This window comes from Capsicum annuum, chromosome 1 (genome assembly GCF_002878395.1).
Source record: "Capsicum annuum cultivar UCD-10X-F1 chromosome 1, UCD10Xv1.1, whole genome shotgun sequence".
NCBI classification, from domain to species: domain Eukaryota; kingdom Viridiplantae; phylum Streptophyta; class Magnoliopsida; order Solanales; family Solanaceae; genus Capsicum; species Capsicum annuum.
This window is the reverse complement of record NC_061111.1, coordinates 2,317,370-2,337,373: the sequence shown is the minus strand read 5'-3', so window position 1 is coordinate 2,337,373 and position 20,004 is coordinate 2,317,370. Positions and strand designations below refer to the sequence as shown.

The 20,004-nt window shown below is 37.1% G+C and overlaps 2 protein-coding genes across 6 annotated transcripts in view; both read right to left on the bottom strand.

Moving 5' to 3' along the window:
- LOC107855310 (F-box protein At4g35733) overlaps positions 1–10,610 on the bottom strand; it is a 12,403-nt gene extending 1,793 nt beyond the window's left edge. For 3 of the 4 annotated variants that reach the window (XR_007056866.1, XM_047414219.1, XM_016700309.2), the window contains exon 1: positions 9,359–10,610. Coding sequence is in view for 3 of the 4 variants with exons in the window: in XM_047414219.1 (XP_047270175.1) it covers positions 9,359–10,522 (1,164 nt within the window). In the remaining variant the exon portion in view is untranslated. The remainder of the gene's footprint in view (positions 1–9,358) is intronic. The other variant, XM_047414225.1, reaches the window with a different exon arrangement.
- Positions 10,611–12,616: 2,006 nt separating this feature from the next.
- LOC107855326 (glycerol-3-phosphate acyltransferase 9) lies at positions 12,617–19,554 on the bottom strand. 2 transcript variants are annotated; one of them, XM_016700330.2, is made up of 12 exons: positions 19,105–19,554; positions 18,782–18,839; positions 17,123–17,241; positions 16,926–17,025; positions 15,351–15,446; positions 15,169–15,265; positions 14,110–14,197; positions 13,942–14,038; positions 13,591–13,676; positions 13,343–13,462; positions 13,134–13,232; positions 12,617–12,891 (listed from the first exon to the last, which is right to left on the bottom strand). In XM_016700330.2, exons 1-12 carry the CDS (start codon positions 19,209–19,211, stop codon positions 12,843–12,845), a joined length of 1,116 nt encoding a protein of 371 aa, XP_016555816.1. In that variant the 5' UTR covers positions 19,212–19,554; the 3' UTR covers positions 12,617–12,842. The 2 variants fall into 2 exon arrangements, with proteins under 2 accessions (XP_016555816.1, XP_047270173.1); XM_047414217.1 differs by lacking the exon at positions 19,105–19,554 and having other exon boundaries at positions 18,674–18,790.
- Positions 19,555–20,004: the final 450 nt, after the last annotated feature.

Sequence of the window (20,004 nt, the reverse complement as noted above, 5' to 3'; positions counted from 1 at the left end):
AATAATATTTAATAAAAAAGATAAAATAAACAAAAAAAATGATAAACAACCTATTGAAGTTTTAAATTAACTTGACATCTTATATAAGGCCTGTCTAAATTTTTTTCACAACTATTTTTTATATTAATTTTATTATACCACTTCTAATAAGTTATTTCCTAATTGATTATTATATGTTATTTACGTATTAAAAATTAATAATATTTGATTAAAAAAAAAGTAAAATAGACATTTGCGACATGTTTGCTTCAGTTGTTTCAACCGTAATTTTATTATTTTATCCCTAATTAATTATTATGAGTCACCTAAATATTAAAAAAATATTTAATAAAAAAAATAAAATAAACAGAAAAAGATAAATTAATTATTGATGTTTTAAATTAACTTGACATCTTATATGAGGCCCGCTTAAATTTTTTTCAGAACTATTTTTTATAGTAATTTTATTGTATCACTTCTAATAAGTTATTATGAGTCATTTCAGACATGTCTACTTCGGGACTTCAATCGTGATATTTGATTGACTCTCGAAGTTATATCAGTGTCGCTTAAATTGAAATAGAAGAAAAAGTATTATAAATTTCAGTAATTAAAAACTTAAATTATTCTAAAAATATAATAGACTACCAATGCTACAAAACTTTGGACAAGGAGAGTATTATAAATTATAATGGCTAACAACTTAAAATTATAAATTACAATGTCAAAAAACTATTTTAAATTGCAATAGCTAACAACTTAAAATATCTAAAAAAATATTTAAAATATAATTAATTATCAAAATTTTATTTCTATCATATAAATTGAGACTAAAAAATAACATATATTGGGCCCGTGATATCTAGTATAAGAGAAAGGTTAAAACTTTCAACATACCCAATGTATTCCCACAAAGTGGGGTTTGGGGAGGGTAAAGTGTGCGCAGTCTATACCACTAACTCAAATGAAGTAGAGAGGTTTTTTCTTATACACCCCTGGCTCATGACAGATAACAGTATAATAAATAAACAAACAAAAAATATAAAAGCGCACAACAAAACGGGATAACAAACTGCTAGATAATAAAGGAAACCACTATTTATTCAAAATCATATACATCACCGACACACCACAAACAAGAAACATCAAGTGCAGATACAAACCAATCACTCTTCCCTACTATCAAGGCCAAATTTCTACCCACTAACCCCCTACCCTAATCCGAGTCCTCCACACCTTCCTATCAAGGGTCATGTGCTCCGTAAACTGTAACTTTTCCATATCATGCCTAATCACCTCCCTCCAACATTTCTTCGGCGTACCTCTACCCCGCCTAAACCCATCCATAGTCTGCCTCTCACACTTCTGTACTGGAGCATCCGTGCACTCATCACATGACCAAACCATCACAACCTCACTTTTCACATCTTGTCCTCTACCGAAGTCACTCCCACTTTCTCTCGAATAATCTCATTTCTAACCCTACCACACGCATCCATTGCAACATCCCAATCTCCACCACCTTCAACTTTTGGATGTGGGAGTTTATAACTGGTCAACACTCCTCTCCATACAACATATTCGGTCGGACTGCCACTTTGTAGAACTTACCTCTAAGCTTAGAAGGCAATTTTTTATCACACAAGACTCTCGAAGCGAGCCTCCATTTCAACCACCCTGCACCAATACGGTGCTGACATCCTCGTCAATCGCACCATTCCCCTGAATCATAGTGATGTACCTCAAGTAATAAAAACTTATTCTAGGAGGCCAAAATAAGCAATTGGGAAACTTAGTAACTGTCATGAGACAGTTACACATGTATTGGGTGGTTTTTTCTGTAGAAAAAGGGGCAGGACAGTGGACAGATATTCAAAAAAGAAAAGGGAATCTTCCGGGAGAGTTCTAGCCTCTCGAATGTCTAGGAATGCTGGAATTTGTGTAATCTTAGTAGTATGTATTGTATCAATGAATTTCATACATGTGTTAGGTTGTATCTAATAGTATTAGCAGTTTCCGAGTGGCTGTCTTCGGATTTATTGTTGTAATATCAGTATATCTAGTGTAAAACATCAATATTTGTTTCTCTATTTACTGTTTTTTCGCAGTAAGTCTATCAATTTGGTATCAGAGCAGTAACGTTCGGGTATGGTGAGTAAAATGAAGGGACGCGTCGAACAGGTAGAGACTAATTTGACTGGGGTAAGAGAAGATGTCAGAAAAATGGAAGGATGGTTTCAAGAAATGAGAGAGTCTCTTGCAAGAATTGAAGCCCAAGGACAAACTATGATGGCAGAAGCATCCCCTTCTCAAACCAAATCCATCGGAAACCAAGAAGAAGGAAGCAATATCAACTTGGCTGGAGAAAAAGATGGGAAGTTTCGAAAACTACAATTACCAGTTTTCGAAGGAGAGGATCCTTTAGGATAGATTTTCAGAGTGGAACGATATTTCGCAGTGAATGAAATTTCTGAAATGGAAAAATTACGGGCAACAGGTGTTTGTTTGGAAGGAAAAACCTTAAATTGGTATTATTGGATGGAATCTCGGCAACAAATGTCAACCTGGGAAGACTTCAAAAGAGAGTTGTTGAACCGATTTCATGATACTCAAAAGATCAACCAATATGCTGTCTTAATGGGGCTGAGGCAGATTACCACAATCGTTGCGTTTCGTGAAGAATTTGAAAAGGTGTCAGCATCTATGACTGAGGCATCTGATGAAATGTTATCAGGAGCATTTCTGAATAGATTGAAAGAGGAAATTCGAGTAGAAGTGATGTTGTTACGGGCTCAAACATTGAGGGAGATAATGAAGATGGCTCAAAAGATGGAGGATCAAAATTCTGTGTTGCAACAAGTTCATAGTTCTAAATTTGAACCAACTAGAGGAAGTTCAAACAATAAACCGGTTGGGTTTAGAACCAATTATCATCGAGTTGCAAACGTCCTTGAAACACGGGACTCAAGAGTCGAACAACAAGTCATAACACTAAACAATTGCATCCTGCCGCAAAGTCTACTAGCTTTAACTCTTCAGTAGCAAAATCCAAGGGACAATTTAGAAGGTTGACTGATTCAGAATATGCTCGAAAAGACAATTAGGGTTATGTTTCAGATGTGATGAAAAATTTGGCCCCAATCACGTTGTAAAAACAGGCAGCTTAAGCCTTAACCTATTGATTGTTTCAGAGACACCCAACATAAATGAGAATGATACAGAAGAATTCCTTGAGCCTGCCAGAGAAGATTTAGTTGAAGAGGAAACAAAGGGTACTATGATGGTGTTGAATATGAATTCAGCTATGGGGCTTACTGTATGTAGAACAATGAAATTCGTAGGGAAGATTCAGGGGCAAAACGTAATTTTATATCTTCCACCCTTGCTCATCAACTCTAATTACCTATTAAGAAGACCAAAAGATTTGAAGTAGTAACTAGTAATGGTAAACAAGTTAGCGGGAATGAAGTATGCAAAGAGGTAAGGATGGATGCGCAAGGAATTCAAATCAACCAACAGTATTTTCTATTCGAATTGAAGGGAACTAATTTGGTTTTAGGGATGGAATGATTGGTCACATTAGGTGAAATGAAGGTAAACTGGAAACTTCAAACCATGAAATTCAATGATGCAAGAAGATCAGTGTTCCTTCGAGGGGATCCAACTATGGTTCGAACAGTAATATCACTCAAATCTATGACCAAATTACTAAAGAAAAGAAACCAAGGATTTTTGGTCGAGTTGAATCAGGTAACAAGAAGTGAAAATGAAGATGCTATAATAATAGAGGAGATTGAAAAGTTATTATCCGACTATCCAGAAGTAGGTGAGCAAACCTTGAGTCTACCACCACATCGTTCGAGGGATCATGCTATTACTCTTCAACCTGGAGCACAACCACCGAACATTCGTCCATATCGATATCCTCATTCTCAAAAAGAGAAGATCAAGCGTTTGGTCATGGAGATGTTGGCTGCTGGAATCATTAAGGCTACTTCTAGTCCAGTATTACTGGTTAAGAAGAAGGATGGAAGTTAGCGATTTTGCGTGGATTATCGGGCTTTTAATGATATCACTATCCCCGATAAATTTCCAATACCATGCACTGATGAGTTACTGGATAAGTTAAGGGAAGCCACCATATTTACAAAGTTGGATCTTAAGTCGGGTTATCATCAAATTCACCTTCAAGCTGGAGATGAAGAAAAAACAGCCTTCCGCACCCATAAGGGACATTATGAGTTTATGGTCATGCCATTTGGCTTGACCAATGCACCCTTGACTTTTCAATCACTGATGAATGATATTTTCAGGAATTATTTGCGAAAATTTGTTTTAGTATTCTTTGACGATATTTTGATTTACAGTAAGGACTATGCTTCACATCTTGGGCATCTCAAGGTTGTTTTGGATATTCTCAAAGAGAATCAACTAGTGATCAACAAAAAATAGTGCATGTTTGGTCAACTTAAACTTGAATATTTGGGCCATATCATTTCCTCTGAAAGAGTGCAAGCTGATCCCTCCAAGATTGAGAGTATGATATCTTGGCCAGTTTCTAAAGATATCAAGTCTTTGCGGGGATTTTTGGGACTCACTGGATATTACAGAAAATTTGTCAAAGACTGGTAAGATCGCTTCCCCTTTGACTGATTTACATAAAAAGGATGCCTTTTCATGGGGAGAACGAGCCCAACAATCATTTGAAGCGTTAAAGTTGTCCGACTCAAGTGCCCGTTTTAGCGATGCCGAATTTTTCTCAGCCTTTTGTAATTGAAACTGATGCTTCGGGATTTGGTGTCGGAGCAGTTTTCATGCAAAATGGTAAATCTATCGCTTATTTCAGTCGAATGCTTTCTTCTAGAGCAAGACAATGTTCGGTATATGAACGGGAGCTAAAGGTTATTGTGTTAGCTATCAAAAGATGGAATCACTACTTCATGGGCCATCATTTCATCATCAGAACAGATCAAAAAGCCCTGAAATTTTTGCTAGAACAGAGAGTCATGGATGAGAATCAACAGAAATGGGTCTCCAAACTCATGGGTTATAAGTTTGAGATAAAGTACAAACTGAGTGCTGAAAATAGAGTGGCTGATGCATTGTCAAGACGCGGGGAATCTGCAGAGTTATATGCATTTTCAATTTGGAAATATGAAGACAAGGAAGAATGGGACCAGGAAGTACAACGAGACACCAAAATGACTTCTATTTTGCAGAAGTTAATCTCAGGACAGCAAACAGATGACAAATACAGCGTGAAGAATGGATGTCTACTATTCAAAAGACGCTTGGTTTTGCCACAAGGATCATCTCGTATACCTGGTCTATTGAAAGAATTTCATTCCTCTCCTATAAGAGGCCATTCAGGGTATCTTCGCACATATAAAAGGTTGTCTGAGAATATCTATTGGGAAAGTACGAAGAGGGATGTGCAAGACTTCGTTTCCAAGTGTGAAATTTGCCAAAAGAACAAGTCTCAAACTTTGAGTCCTGCACTTCAACCTTTGCCTATACCTCATCATGTCTGGGAGGATGTAACTATGGACTTCATTACTGCCATTCCTAAATCCCATAGGTTTGATACTATATTGGTTGTGGTGGATCGTCTAAGTATGCACATTTTATTCCACTTTCACACCCTTTTAATGCTAAAGATGTGGTTGCTGTTTTCATTAAGGAAGTGGTTAAACTGCATGGATTTCCTAAATCTATTGTGTCTGATCATGACCGTGTGTTCATAAGACAATTTTGGAAAGGGCTATTCAAAATAGCAGGTACTACCTTATGATATAGCTCTTCATATCATCCAGAAACCGATGGGCAAACGGAAGTCGTGAATAGAAGTTTAGAGACATATCTCCGTTGAACGGAGAAATCCTAAACAATGGTCCCACTGATTATCTTGGGCAGAAAATTGGTTTAATACATCCTTTAACAGATCTGCAGGTATGACACCATTTAAGGCATTATACGGAAGGGATCCACCATCAATTTTTCACATGGATGACATGACTTCAGCAGTGGAAGAAGTAAATGAGCAGGTGCGCACTAGAAATACGATCTTAACTGAACTCAAAGAACATCTGCTGCAAGCACAACAAAGAATGAAGAATCAAGTTGATCGACATCGTCGAGAAGTGATTTTTGAGATTGGTGAAATGGTATATCTCAAACTTCAGCCCTATAAACTACGTTCTTTGGCTAAGAAGATCAATGAAAAACTCAGTCCTCATTTTTATGGCCTTTTCAAGATTCTAGAAAGGATTGGTCCCGTAGCTAATCAGTTGGAGTTACCGGTTGGAACTCGCATTCATTCAGTGTTTCATGTGTCACAGTTGAGAAAATGCTTGTTTCCAACTACACCTGTTCAAAACCTACCTCCATTTCTTACCCAAGATTTGGAGCTTCAAGTTGAACCTAAAGCAGTGAGGCAGACAGACCAGGAAGCTAATCAATGGTAAGTGGGAAGTGTTAATCAAGTGGAAGACCGTACCAGAATTTGAGAACACTTGGGAGGAATATGCAATCATTAATCTGCAATTTCCTGACTTTCACCTTGAGGACAAGGTGACTCATATAGGGGCGGGTAATGATGTACCTCAAATTATAAAAACTTATTCTAGGAGGCCAAAATAAGCAATTGGGAAACTTAGTAACTGTCATGAGACAATTACACATGTATTGGGTGGTTTTTTCTGTAAAAAATAGGGCAGGACAGTGGACAGATATTCAAAAAAGAAAAGGGAATCTTCTGAGAGAGTTCTAGCCTCTCGAATGTCTAGGAATGCTGGAATTTGTGTAATCTTAGTAGTATGTACTGTATTAGTGAATTTCATACATGTGCTAGGTTGTATCTATCAGTATTAGCAGTTTCCTAGTGGCTGTCTTCAGATTTATTGTTGTAATATCAGTATATCTAGTGTAAAACATCAATATTTGTTTCTCTATTTACTGTTTTTCGCAGTAAGTTTATCACATAGACTCAAGATACTTGAAACTCTTCTTCTTCCGAATGACCTGGGAATCCAACTTCACTACCACGCCAGCCTCATGCAACAAATACCTAAACTTACATTCCAAGTACTCCGTCTTCATCCTACTCAACCTGAATCCTTTAGACTCAAGGGTCTGTCTCCAAACCTTCAACTTATCATTAACTCCTCTCTGAATCTCGTCAATCAGTACAGCATCATCCGCAAATAATATACACCAGCGCACCTCCCCTTGAATACGCCGCGTCAAAACATCCATCGCCAAGGCAAATAAAAACGGGCTGAAAGTTGATCCCTATTGCAACCCTGTCAGAACAGGAAAGTGCTTCGAATCTCCTCCTACTGTCCTCACACGAGTCTTCTCACCGTCATATATGTACAGAATCGACCTAGTATACGCCACGGGCTCTCCTCTAGCCTCCAAGCACCACCACAGAATCTCCCTGGGGACTTTGTCATATGCCTTCCCCAGATCAATGAACACCATGTGCAAAACCTTCTTTCTCTCCCTAAACTGTTCCACTAATCTCCTCACGAGGTGAATGGCCTTAATAGTCGAGCAATCTGGCATGAAATCGAACTGATTCTCAAAAATAGTCACAATCCTCCTCAGCCTCAACTCTATCACCATTTCCTAAACCTTCATAGTATGACTCAACAACTTGATACCCCTATAGTTGTTGCTCTGAATGTCTCCCTCGTGCTTATATAATGGAACCATCGTACTCCATCTCCAAGCTTCGAGCATCTTTGGCGCCCTAAAAATGATGTTAAACAACCTTGTCAACCACTCCAAACCTACCCTGCCAGTACTTTTCCAAAAATCCACCGAAATCTCATTTAGCCCCGTCGCGCTACCTCTACGCATCCTATGAATAGCCCCCTTGACCCCCTCAACCTTTATATGCCTACAATAACCATAATCGTGATACCTCTATGAGTCCTCCAAGTCTCCCAGCACGAAATCTTTGTCCCCCTCGTCGTTCAAAAGTCTATGAAAATAGGATTGTCACCTCTTCCTAATGAGGGCATCCTCAACCAACATTTTACCATCCTCCCCCTAAATGCACTTCAGTTGATCAAGGTCACGATCCCTCCGCTCCCTAGCCTTGGCAAGCCTATACAACTTCTTATCCCCGCCTTTCTCCTCTGCATACAAGCTCTCGAAGGTTGTTGTCTTAGCCACCGTTACTACTATGTATGATAAATCCTAGACCCATTGGTATAGTCTAGTTTTAAGATAGAACAGGTCTTGGGTTTAATAATGCTTAACACCACAAATTTAAGAAAATTTTGCATAATCATGCAAAGGCTGAACCCCAAATCTCAAAGAAGCTAATTGGGCACTAAACCAACGCGCCAAGAGAAATCTTTAGTCAAGTAGTGTCATTTTGTTCAATATATCTATTTATGCATAGTGTATATATATATATATATATATATACATATAGTAAAATTTTCCGACGAAGAGGTGTCGCTTGACACCCCTTCGATCAACATGGATCCGCCCCTGCAGAACAACAACAGGAAACACCACCTACAAAAATTTATGTAGTTAGGCTGCTGGTGGTTTCAATTTACTTCCAGTAGTTCTTTGGGTAATCAAGGATTAGGTAGATGGTCATTGGCAAGAACACGTCTCGCTACCGGCTTCTACAACCTCCTCCTCCAGTTTCTATCACGGTTAATACTATTTTTGAATCGACTATCATAATTCAACTTGCATAAATGCTTTTTGAGAGCAACAATGAGAAAAAGAGCAACAGTGGACAACGAAAAAGTATAAGCAAAAAATGTTCAAAAGCAACACCGTTGTCTTTGCTAGTGAGTCTAGATGAGAGTATTCAATAGCATCGGACAAGAAAGGAAGACATGGAAGTGCTTGCAAGGTGAAAGTTGATGTACCATCGGTCACTAGGAAAAAGGATCTAGCACTTTCAATGGATGACTTCAAGAGGAGGATACATCAAAATGAAGAATCTCAAATATTGGTTCAGGCAAGAGAGGCTAACAATTATACGAGAAGAATAATGGTCTGTTCAAGCATCTCTAACATATATTTATTCTTTCTATGTGAAATTCATTTTAACCCTTGAAGGAACAACTTCAAAACACAGTTTATTGAAGCAGAGTAACAGAAAATCTTACCACCTCTTTCGTTTCAGTTAATATATCAATATCAGTGGCGACTGTACCTCAATATTATTAGATCGTGAGTAGCAACACAACATACCTTCAAGCAAGGTTGCGTAACAACTAATGGGAGTACCTTTGTTCCATTATATGAAACAACAAAGACGCATCAGTCAAGTCTGAAGGTAAATGACATGTAGAACAAGAACATATAGAATAACAAGAAGAGTAAATATAGAAAAATGACTCACTCAACACGGATTTGGTGTGACCCAAATTGAAGGACAAAAACGACTGAGGGAAACACCATCGTAATGCGGCTGAATACTGCCATCTGCTAAGTTGAACACCCCCATGTCCAAGCCGCCTCCGTGATCAAAATAGAGGCAAGAATTCAAATTAGTATCTGTAAAATAAATATGATTGGGCCTGATTCCCGTAAATTGAGAAGCTTGGACCGAAAGAGAAGCACTAGCACCCAGGAAAAATGCTTTGTCCCCTAAATCCCTAGTTGGTATAGCTTCGTTAGCATCCAAATCGATCTCAAAAACTAGAAAATTGTTTGTCCTATACATGAACAACGCACCCTCCTCATCATCCTCTACAGTGATGAACCTCGGTGGAATCCTTTCACGATCATATCTGAAAGGCACTATATCACTAGAACGTCGTGCAACTACAAATAATGATCCTAGTGATTCCAGGATGTAATACCTACCTGCAATCCACGGTACTGTCTGTGTTATCAAATGACTTTTGACTTCATAGCCACCAACATCATAAACTCGGACATAACCGCCATAACTGACCGTGTAAAGTCTGCCACTGAAATACACCACATCACTAACATTTTTGCAGGTCGGCTCCATAATCCTCGTCCATAACAAATCTCCTGGTCTCCATAAACTGAGGTGAGCAAATCTTCCCTCAGCGACCACGAGAACATAGTCAGATGTATGACAAGGATTAGCTGATAAAACTGCTTTACTTATATAGATCCATGGTTTGAAAGTCCTGTGAAACGCATAACTTACAGTTGTATTTTGATGTGGCAATTCGATTTGGACCCCGGAGAAGGGATGTAACAGGCTCATTTCCCCCTCATCTTTTCCAAGAGTGATAAGCCATCCCATTGACTCCATACATCTTTTTCCAACCGCTCCTGGAATTCTCTTCTTCAAAACCATACCGTTATACAAACTAAAAAATTTCCTACATGTGCGATCATCATCATGTTCATCCTCGGCTAGCATTAGCCATGGAACCCTAGGCAGGTCACTGTTGAAATTCCCTTTGGTAGCCACAGCGTGCCACGATTTGCAAACAGTACGAAAACTAAGGTAATCCTCTATCAAATTTATTCGTCTGGCAATTAGAACGAGGAGATCATGTTGAAGTTCCGACCAATCAGCCATTGAGCAAATGATAGGGACGACGGAGCTGATAAAGAAGCACACTGTAAGAGGCGTGTTTGGAAGAATAACAAGCAAATTCTCAGAATGTTTTGGACTTTTGGGCTTTTATAGTAGAATAAATTGTTGGAAATGATCAAATTAGTCCTTCAAGTAAGTGTTTGGACTCTTTTTAGTCCATAATGTATAAGGAAATTTTGTAAATGACTATAGTTTGAGCCTTATTAATTGTTTGTAGTTATAGATTAGTCCATAATATAAGATTTTGCACTCTTATTAGTCCTTAATGTATAGAGAATTTTCGCAAATGATTATACTGTGAGCCTTATTAATAGTTTGTAGTTATAGATTAGTCCTAGATGTAAGTGTTTTGACTTATTTTAGTCCTTAATGTATAGAGAATTTTCATAAATGACTATAGTTTGAGCCTTATAAATAGTTTGTAGTTATAGTTTAGATATTTAACATTCGTAATAACTATTTGAAATGTTGGATTAGAAAAAAAATAAAGATATGAAATGACTATATTTGTTGTATCATCTGCATATATAGGTTGTATCGATGATACGAACAATAAAAAATATCATAAAATTTAGATTAGATTTTAAAGATTTATCTTCATAAATTTGTTTGACTATTAAATTTAAGCAGATTTTGAAAATCAAATCTTTTAATATTCTCAAGTTTTCAAAAAATGGCTACGACTAATTTTTAATTAGTGATATATATGAAGGACTAAAATAGATAATTTAAATTTTCTTTCGTGGCTGCTAATATGATTAAATCTATTAAACTTCAATAGATAATTAAATGGACAAAGAAAATGTTAAATGATCTCTTCTCATGAATTGTGAGTATATATAAATTAAATATAAGTCCGATAAAGATTGGTAAAATATTTAGTCAAACTTGATGAAAATATTGAATACTTTCAAACGAATTCTCGATCAAATAAATACAGAAAATTTTATATTCCACAGAGAGAAAGCAAAAGGATAAAGTTGATTTCATATTGTTCATCCAATTACAACGAAAAGAATGAGATCCTTGGTGTCCATTTCGTCATAATAAACCTTGGAAGAAAAAGGCTCCACAGAATATGTTGCATTATTTGACAACATTGCGCTATCGCCAGAAGCGTCATGTCCGTTGGTAGGGGGATGATAGTACAAACCGGAGGTTTGGGGATAATGTGCCCGAATCCTATTGGCGATTTTGGCACCCGCATCCAACATCTCCACGTACTTACCCATCTCCCTGGCCTCTTCTTGTTTCCTCCGGCGAAATTTTGGAATTTCTTGGAATGACAAGGAATAAGAAAAAAGAGAAACAAATTAGAAGATATAGCACACGTGAACCAACCTCCCCTTTTTTTCTCTTAAGACAATCCATCAAATATTGGAGGGCCACAATAATACAAGCACCGAGGTTAAGGGGCTATAGGTGCCTGACCCCTCTCACAATAATACTGTGAGAACTGTGTTTGGTAGAATATAAAGTAATTGTCTGAAAAATTTCTTTTATTTGTTGAGAAAATGATCAAGATGGATGAAATGGTTTTTTTATATTTCTTCAATGTACTGATGTTGGATAATTTTAGTCTATATATTTCTCGCTATTCGCAAAAGTTATCGAGTTGGAATTGTTTCTATGCATCGACCCATCTAATATAAAATGGCACGATCTCCAGAAATATATTTCAGTATATAGTCCGAAACCTATAACCTCTCAACTCACAGAAGCCAAGTCTAATCACATATATTTCACCGGTGATTGGGGGGATTTGTTTAGATTCTCTGAATCTGGTGGAAGTGGAAGAGATAAAAGGTGCTTACAATCTTGAGGTGTCAGTAAGTCCCATTAGTCCGCCAACTTGGGTCACACCATCCTTCTGAGTCAAATGAGAATGTTGTTGTTTAGATGTTTCAAGTCTTATTATATCCGAACTTTTAACTCTTTATATTTTGAATCCCCTCCTACATTTTAATCTCTTTCAACATACATGTATCTATAAAAAAAAGAGAAAAAAAGGCAGCTCGCTATACTAAGCTCCCGCTATGCGCAGGATCCGGAGAAGAACCCGATCACAAGAATCTATTGTACACAACCTCACCTTACATTTCGGCACATATGTACTACATTAATGGTGCAAATTTCACAGACAATTGCTGCCAACTTTGTACTAAAATTTGTTTGAACCATCACTAAGTGATGAAATTCACAAAATGTCAAGTTGAGAAGAATAGTGTGAAAACTATTCCAAATTGCAACAGCTATAGGCCACAGAAAAGTGAACACGGAGACAAAGCATACATCCAATTCTCTACTTCTCTTCCAGCCGATGCAACACTGATTCTGCAAAACTCTGTTGCCTGCAGATACGAAACAAACAAACTGTGACTTCAAACTTCGATAATCATCTAAATGATCAATATGGTTACCATAATCCGCATATAGAAGAACACATGCAAAATGATCACGAAAACAATACAAGGCAGAAAACATAGCAGGTAACTGTCGCTACAAAAAATCAAAGTAAATGAACAACACCAAGCATTAAGTTTATACTACTTGGGAGGGGTGGGGGTAGGGGGGAGCAGTATAGCAAACATACTTCCTCTCTCGATGCTTGGGGCTAGGACGAGAGTATTTCAAATATCCATCCCAAGGAACTTTTCTAAGACCTGCTCTTACAGAAATGATGTCTCTCACCCTGAAAAGAGAAAATCGGCAACAATTTCACTTGAATACGAGTACTGTCGAAAAAATAATATCTAACATCTGATAAGATGTAGTTACTGCTTTTCAGAATGGAAATTTTACCTTTCCGCGAACTCGATTGGAGTCTCCCCAGGTCTTATGTTCTGAGGCTCCAGGTACCAAACGTCACAGACAACAGCCCAAGATGTCATGAGCTGCAAGAGGTGCGTTGTGAAGGACTGTCTGCAATTAATAGAAGAAAGACAAACTTCAAATTAGCAAATAAAAAAAAAAAGATAGCAGAAAGATTATGATCGAATGAATACCAACAAACAATCCGGATAAGCAATTCGGCATTAAGAAAAACTTACTTTCTACTATTCCAAAAGGCATCAACAAAGATCTTGTTGTATTTGATTGCAACAGGACAGACGGTGCAGTCGAGTTCAAATGCTCCCTATTTGCCAGGTATGAAAAAGGATAGAGGCATCAAAATCTTTAGCTTAAACATTTTTAGAACCCACATTAAGAAAAAAGATACTAAAATAATACAGAAGATCAGAAACACCATAAAATGTACGTCTCAGTATCACTCTTTAACCAACTACCCATAAGAAAGAACTCCTCATAGTTGAAGGGGGAATTTTCCAAAGACCTATAATTTGGGTCAAGGAGAGCTGAACCATTAAATTATTATAAACGAATGAGTTCACTGGGCCTACCTTTTTGAACATGACAGTGTAGTGGTTATTTACACAAGTTCCCTCAGGGAATATCAGAAGAGGGTTGTTATCGGCCCCTTCAACATGTTGCCTCAACCTGAAAATTAAAATATGTAATAGAAGCAGTGCAAAATGAGATGCTAGAAAGATTCTTCTGACATCACGTACTTCTTTGCTACAATTTCGCGATCTTTGGCTTCTGAACGGTTGAACCAGATACATCCAACACCTTCTAAAATGGTGCTCTGCAGCAGTCCTGCAAAAAGATTATTTTTTATGAGAAATTTACATACGGAAGAGGAGGCAAAAGATCACTTCATAAATTTTGATCCTTGCAGTCATACAAAGACAAGTTTGCAGCTCAAAGTTCCCTAAGCATCCGTGTCATTTCTCTCCTCAAGTGCCTACAGAAAGGTAACTTAACACCCTTGAAGGCCGCAACTAATAGTGCAGCTGCGCCACACAGTTCAAATACTTTTATTACGATCAAACGACACCCCTCCGTTACTGGTCAGGAGGACAGTACAAGAAGTCATACTTGTGTCACCCCTATTGACACACTTTCAGCAAGGATGAGTATAACACCATATACACCTTAAGGATCGAACATAAGCAAATAGAATGCTAGAAGTGATCAGCAAGTTAGACTAAACTGTGGCCTAGACCGTACCAGTTGGCAGTAACGAAGATCTGGGTAACTTGTTTTTGTAATTGGCCTGGTGATATAATGAAACTCTACGCATGCAAGATGCTAAATTTCATAGAAATAACCCATCATCAAACTATGAACTGGCGAAATGTCTTTTCTGGACTAGTACATAAAAGGTTTTGAATTCTGCCTGCACAAAATACTAACAAGGTCTCCGAAAAAGAAGAATCATTTTTTATTTCAAAAAGGTCCAACTAGCATGACAAGAAGTTAAGAGATCAATGCACTCACTCCGCACCTAATATTTGCTAATTAGCTTATGCAATTATCACAATAGCATCTGCAGAATTCCTTTATAACACCCTGTTCTTGAATCATTACCTGAATTATAGGTTCTAATAAATCAAAATTTTGAAGACAAACTGTTTAGGTGTTATTAAGCCTTAACTTTAGAAATGCTCCATCACGAGACTGTATATTTAGGTTTAGCCCTTAATAAACATATCTTCATATTAAAGCTCAACTTTTACAGACACAAAATGAACAAGCAAACAATGAAAATGCTTTAGAACTCTTACCGACCCAACCAGGATGCTTCTGCATGATCACTGCAAATGCAGTCATCTGTTCTAAGACAATAAAATCAATCATTGATGTGTGATTTGCCACAAAAACCTGTCAATAAAATGCATAAGACGACTTTAGAGATATCAGACAAGATCGTTCACATGTGAGATTTCAACTGTAGCAGCAGATGTACCTGCTTAGGTCGTATGCTAGGCCGTGGGCCATGGTATTTGACAACCCCAGTCCAAGATGCAACAAAGAAACTGCATATCAGCTCCACCAGACACCTCTAAGAAAATTAACCAAGGCAAGGATACTAGAAACCTTAGTATGTATAGATACTCTTCAAGAGAATAACAAAAGTGCAACATAAGCAAGTCTAGACATCTTATTCATAATAAGAATTTCCAAACATATTGCCAATTTATGAATTTATCTTGCTCAGGTGGACCCAAAAATTGGATAGGGGTCAAATGCAGTCGAGAGCCAGCGGCGGATTCAATCTAAGTTGAAGATTGTATTTCTTATTTGAATATTCTAGCTTTGATTTGAACGTCTCTTTTAATACTGTTGTTTTTTTATTATATATTTAAGTACTGGTAGGTTTGCTTTCTTTCTGTCATAATTGCTAAATTTTAGGGTAAGTATCCCATAAGACACCGTGCCATTAGATACCGACAATTAGTTTTTTAATTAGGGATAGTTTCTTTGTCGCATTGTCTTGGATGATTTTTGGTTGAATGTTAACCGGCTACTTAGGAAAAGAAGGTAATTTGGTGGACCAAAAAAAGAGAAAAAAATTAGACCGGCTGGAGAAAAACGACTATGAGCATAGTGTATCCAAATATCTTCTACGACTATTTTTATTTCAAAAAGCGAATGATTGAAATAGATGTAGCAGATTCCTTGTGTGATGTGTCATGGTACTTTACCACATTTTTTATCCAATATCATACTTCAACATACACACATATGTTGAAGAAACATGGTCCAGACACGAAGGGCAATTTCCAAAGCTAATCAACATAATGAAGTGTTAAATTGCTAATTCGATTTCCTAATGTCTGCAGCTGTAGTAGTTTATGTTCATACAGTGAAATCCATGCTTGCTTCAATTGTTTGTTTTGGAGCATATTCCTATTTCTTTGGAAATTTTATAGCACGAGTTTCAGTAATTTTTATCCACATGCCAAGCTAAAAGAACTAATCTTTCATTATCTTGACCAATAGTGTAGTGTAAAAAGTAAATAAAGCAGCTTTAGCAAACTGTACAGACAAGCATATAAATAAGAAGCAGTCTCCAAAACCAGTTTCAGTATCAATAACTGCTATAATTAGCCAAAGTTTTATAAAACTAAACTTGGTTTCCTCATAAAGTAGTGCCCTGCTCTTGTTTGAACCCAATTGTTCAGCATTTCACCACATAGAGAGCTGAACAACATTGCAGCCAATGAACTCTCTGGTTAGCTATAATCGTAATTCTTTGAGCAGGCATTTCATTTTCTATGCCCAGTTCAGCATAAGCTAATTGGCTAATTAACAAGGAAACTCTTACTTAGTCTATGGGGTTCCTTTTCGTAAAGCGAGTGACGTTTGTCTTAGTGTCACGACTCACGAGTTCCTTATAAGATGAATATAATTTTCTCCACAGTAAGGCCAAGGATAAACATTATCACAAATATTGCGAGCAAATGCCATCCAAAGTGCAGTCCTTAACTAAAACAAATAAAAGAGAAAATTTAAGTAAACTGGATAGCAAGAGAGATACCTCTAGCTTTTTCTGGAACTTTTCGTGCCCTTTCAGTAGGAAATGCACCGGGATATAGCAGGAGAGAAATATTATCCATCCTATTGTCAAGACAATGACTCTGCAATTGCATATGGTGTAGTGAACGACTAGGTGACTAAAGTTAGTTCATGATTAGGACTAAAATGAGAAAATAAAAGAAATGAAAGAGGTTAAACCTTATAGGAAAAAGAATTCCATATCTAACAACAACACCCAAGCACCATAAAGGAAACAAATATATGTTCCAGTTCCAAGGTTCTGGTGGATTTGACTTGAAGCATCGGGTGAAAGAATCCTGCAAAAAAATGAGAATGGATATACGTAAATGAAAATGGATACCTTAAACTTCCTCAAACTGAAAAGCCAAGCTCCAAAAATAAAGTTTTTGACAAATCCAATGGAAGTAGAGATCAAATTGTTCTGGTAGTGCAAGAATTGGCAATTTTGCAGTCACGATGGTTACATAATTCATCAAGTGGCACGCATCAGAAACTAAGCAAATGGGAAGTTTACAGTGCAAAAATGAACATACGGATCCAAAAGCCTTGGTGTTCATGATTTTGTCACAATTTTAGGTACACAAATTTATGTATTTACAATCTCCTTTATCATTTTGACTCCTTATAATATTAACATACCCATTTTGACACAACTTATGATAATTTGTCTTTCTTGGTTCTCTTTTTATGGTACTGGAAAACCAGACGCGATGAAGAGATCCATGTCATTAAGCCTTAGAGCAAAGTGCACCCGAAAAACAGAAAAACCAATTTAACTGCCTGTTTCACATCAAAACAGGGTTCTAACAACACAATCACCAACAAATTCTACACCAAGGTTCTTGCTCATAAGTCTCTTCTTAGAGTTGATCATCAACTATCTTACAGAGGTGACAGGAGTGAACTAGGTGAACTAGTTTATGAATGCGCAAACAGTTTTGAGCAATTCCGAATTAGCACCATGAGAGGTCTCAAAGTGTTAGACCTGTAAAAACAGGGAAATTCGCAATGATTGCAAGTTCTCAAATAAAAACAATCCCAAAAACAACAAGGGTGGGTTTTCGAGTGTCATCTTTTCGGTACAACAACAACAACATAGCCAGTGTAATCCCACAAGCAGAGGCGGACGCAGAGTGATGATACCGGGTTCATCTAAACCCAACACTTTTGACACGAAGTATAAATATATGCGTAAAAATTCATAAAGTATGCAACAAATAGTAGGCATAATCGCATAGATTTTAAATATAATAAGTTTAACAGAAAAATCATTGACTTTGAACCCATAAAAATTAAATCTTGAATCCACTCCTGCCCACAAGTGAGGCCTGGGGAGACTAGAGCATAGCTGACCTTACTACTACCTCGTGGAGGTAGAGAGACATATGTAAACTTTATCAAACTATAAGTGCAAGCACCAAAACCAAATCTTTGAAAAAGAAAGGGCAGCCCGATGAACTAAGCTCCCGCTATGCACGGGTTCATCTTAGGACTGGACCACAAGGAATAATACACAGCCTTACCTTGCATTTCTACAAGAGACTGTTTCCACAACTCGACTCCATGACCTTCAAGTCATATGGCAACAACTTTACCAGTTTACGTTAAGCTCCCTTTCAATATATCCATGATATAAAAAAGAAAGTGCAGCTCAGTGCACTAAGCTACTGCTATGCACAGGTTCAAGGTAAGGACCGGACCACAAGGATCTATTATACGCAACCTTACCCTGCATTTCTGCATGAGGCTGTTTCCACAGCTCAAACCCGTGACCTCCTAATCACGTGGCAACAACTTCAATTACCAATTTACCCAAGAAAGAGAAAATTCACTCACGTCAATAATGGCACCAGCAGCTTCAGTTAAGGTGGGAGAAATATCAAGCAAATCACACCTGAAACAAGAAATTAAAACAAAAGGGGTTACAACAAAATGAAAACTTGGAACATGTAAAGCAAAAGGGGCTATAAAAAAATCAAATCTTGGAACATGTAAGCAAAAGGGGTTACAAAAAATCAAATCTTGGAACATGTAAATCAAAAATGGGTTACAAAAAATCAAAAGTAGGAACATGTAAAGCAAAAGGGGTTACAAAAAATCAAATCTTGGAACATGTGAAGTATAAAAGAAAAGGGAAAAAGGGAAAAAGAGGGAATTACAGGCGAAGCTTGACATGGGGTTGTTGAATGGATGCAGTAGGAAGATAATCTTCAAGATTTGGTCTATCAAAGTCCAATTCTGAGCTTGATGATTTAAGCTTATTCATTCTTTTCTGATATAATATGTAGTATCAATAAAAAGAGAATTTGTTCCTCTAGAATCTCTAGATATACACACACAGCATTTCACTAGCTTCACTCACTGTGTGGAAGAGAATAAGGAAAAAAAAAAAAAAGGTGCCTAGTACCTTCTTGTCCTTAACGAGGATGTGGGACAATTTTCATTTCGAGATTTAGATATGAAAAAAATTTTGATACCTAATTCTATGCGAATGAGTTTTATTGGTTGGTGTGAATTTGGATTAGTGGAGATTTAATATGTTTATTGGACATCAAATAAGAAAATTAAAAGAAAAATTGTGTTACGGTTTATGTATGAGATGGGGATTTGTATAAATTCTTTATTAGAATTGTTTTTATTATGTATTACTTTTTATTTTGTCTTTTGATTTTAATTTCTCTTTCGCTTCAATAGAACTCTTTGGACTAGGATTTTAACCAACAAATACAACTTCATTGGAACCATTCAACCTACATCAAGATCTAGGACCTGGATCAGTCTAGTGAAGGCTTGGCAGACTTGCACTGAAGCAAGCACCTGAAGTATGAAGGATGATCATCATGTTAGATTCTGGCTGGACAGATGTCTACCAAATAACACTCCCCCTAGGAATACTATTGAAGGCCCCCTTAATAAAAATGATGAAGATCTCAAACTTGCTGAGGTCTGGACCAACTCATCTTGAAATTTTGACAATCTTTTCATTAACCTTTCCTTCGAGACCAAGCAGCTCATTGTTAACACTTTTTTCCCCAATACCAAAAGGCCTATAGACACTC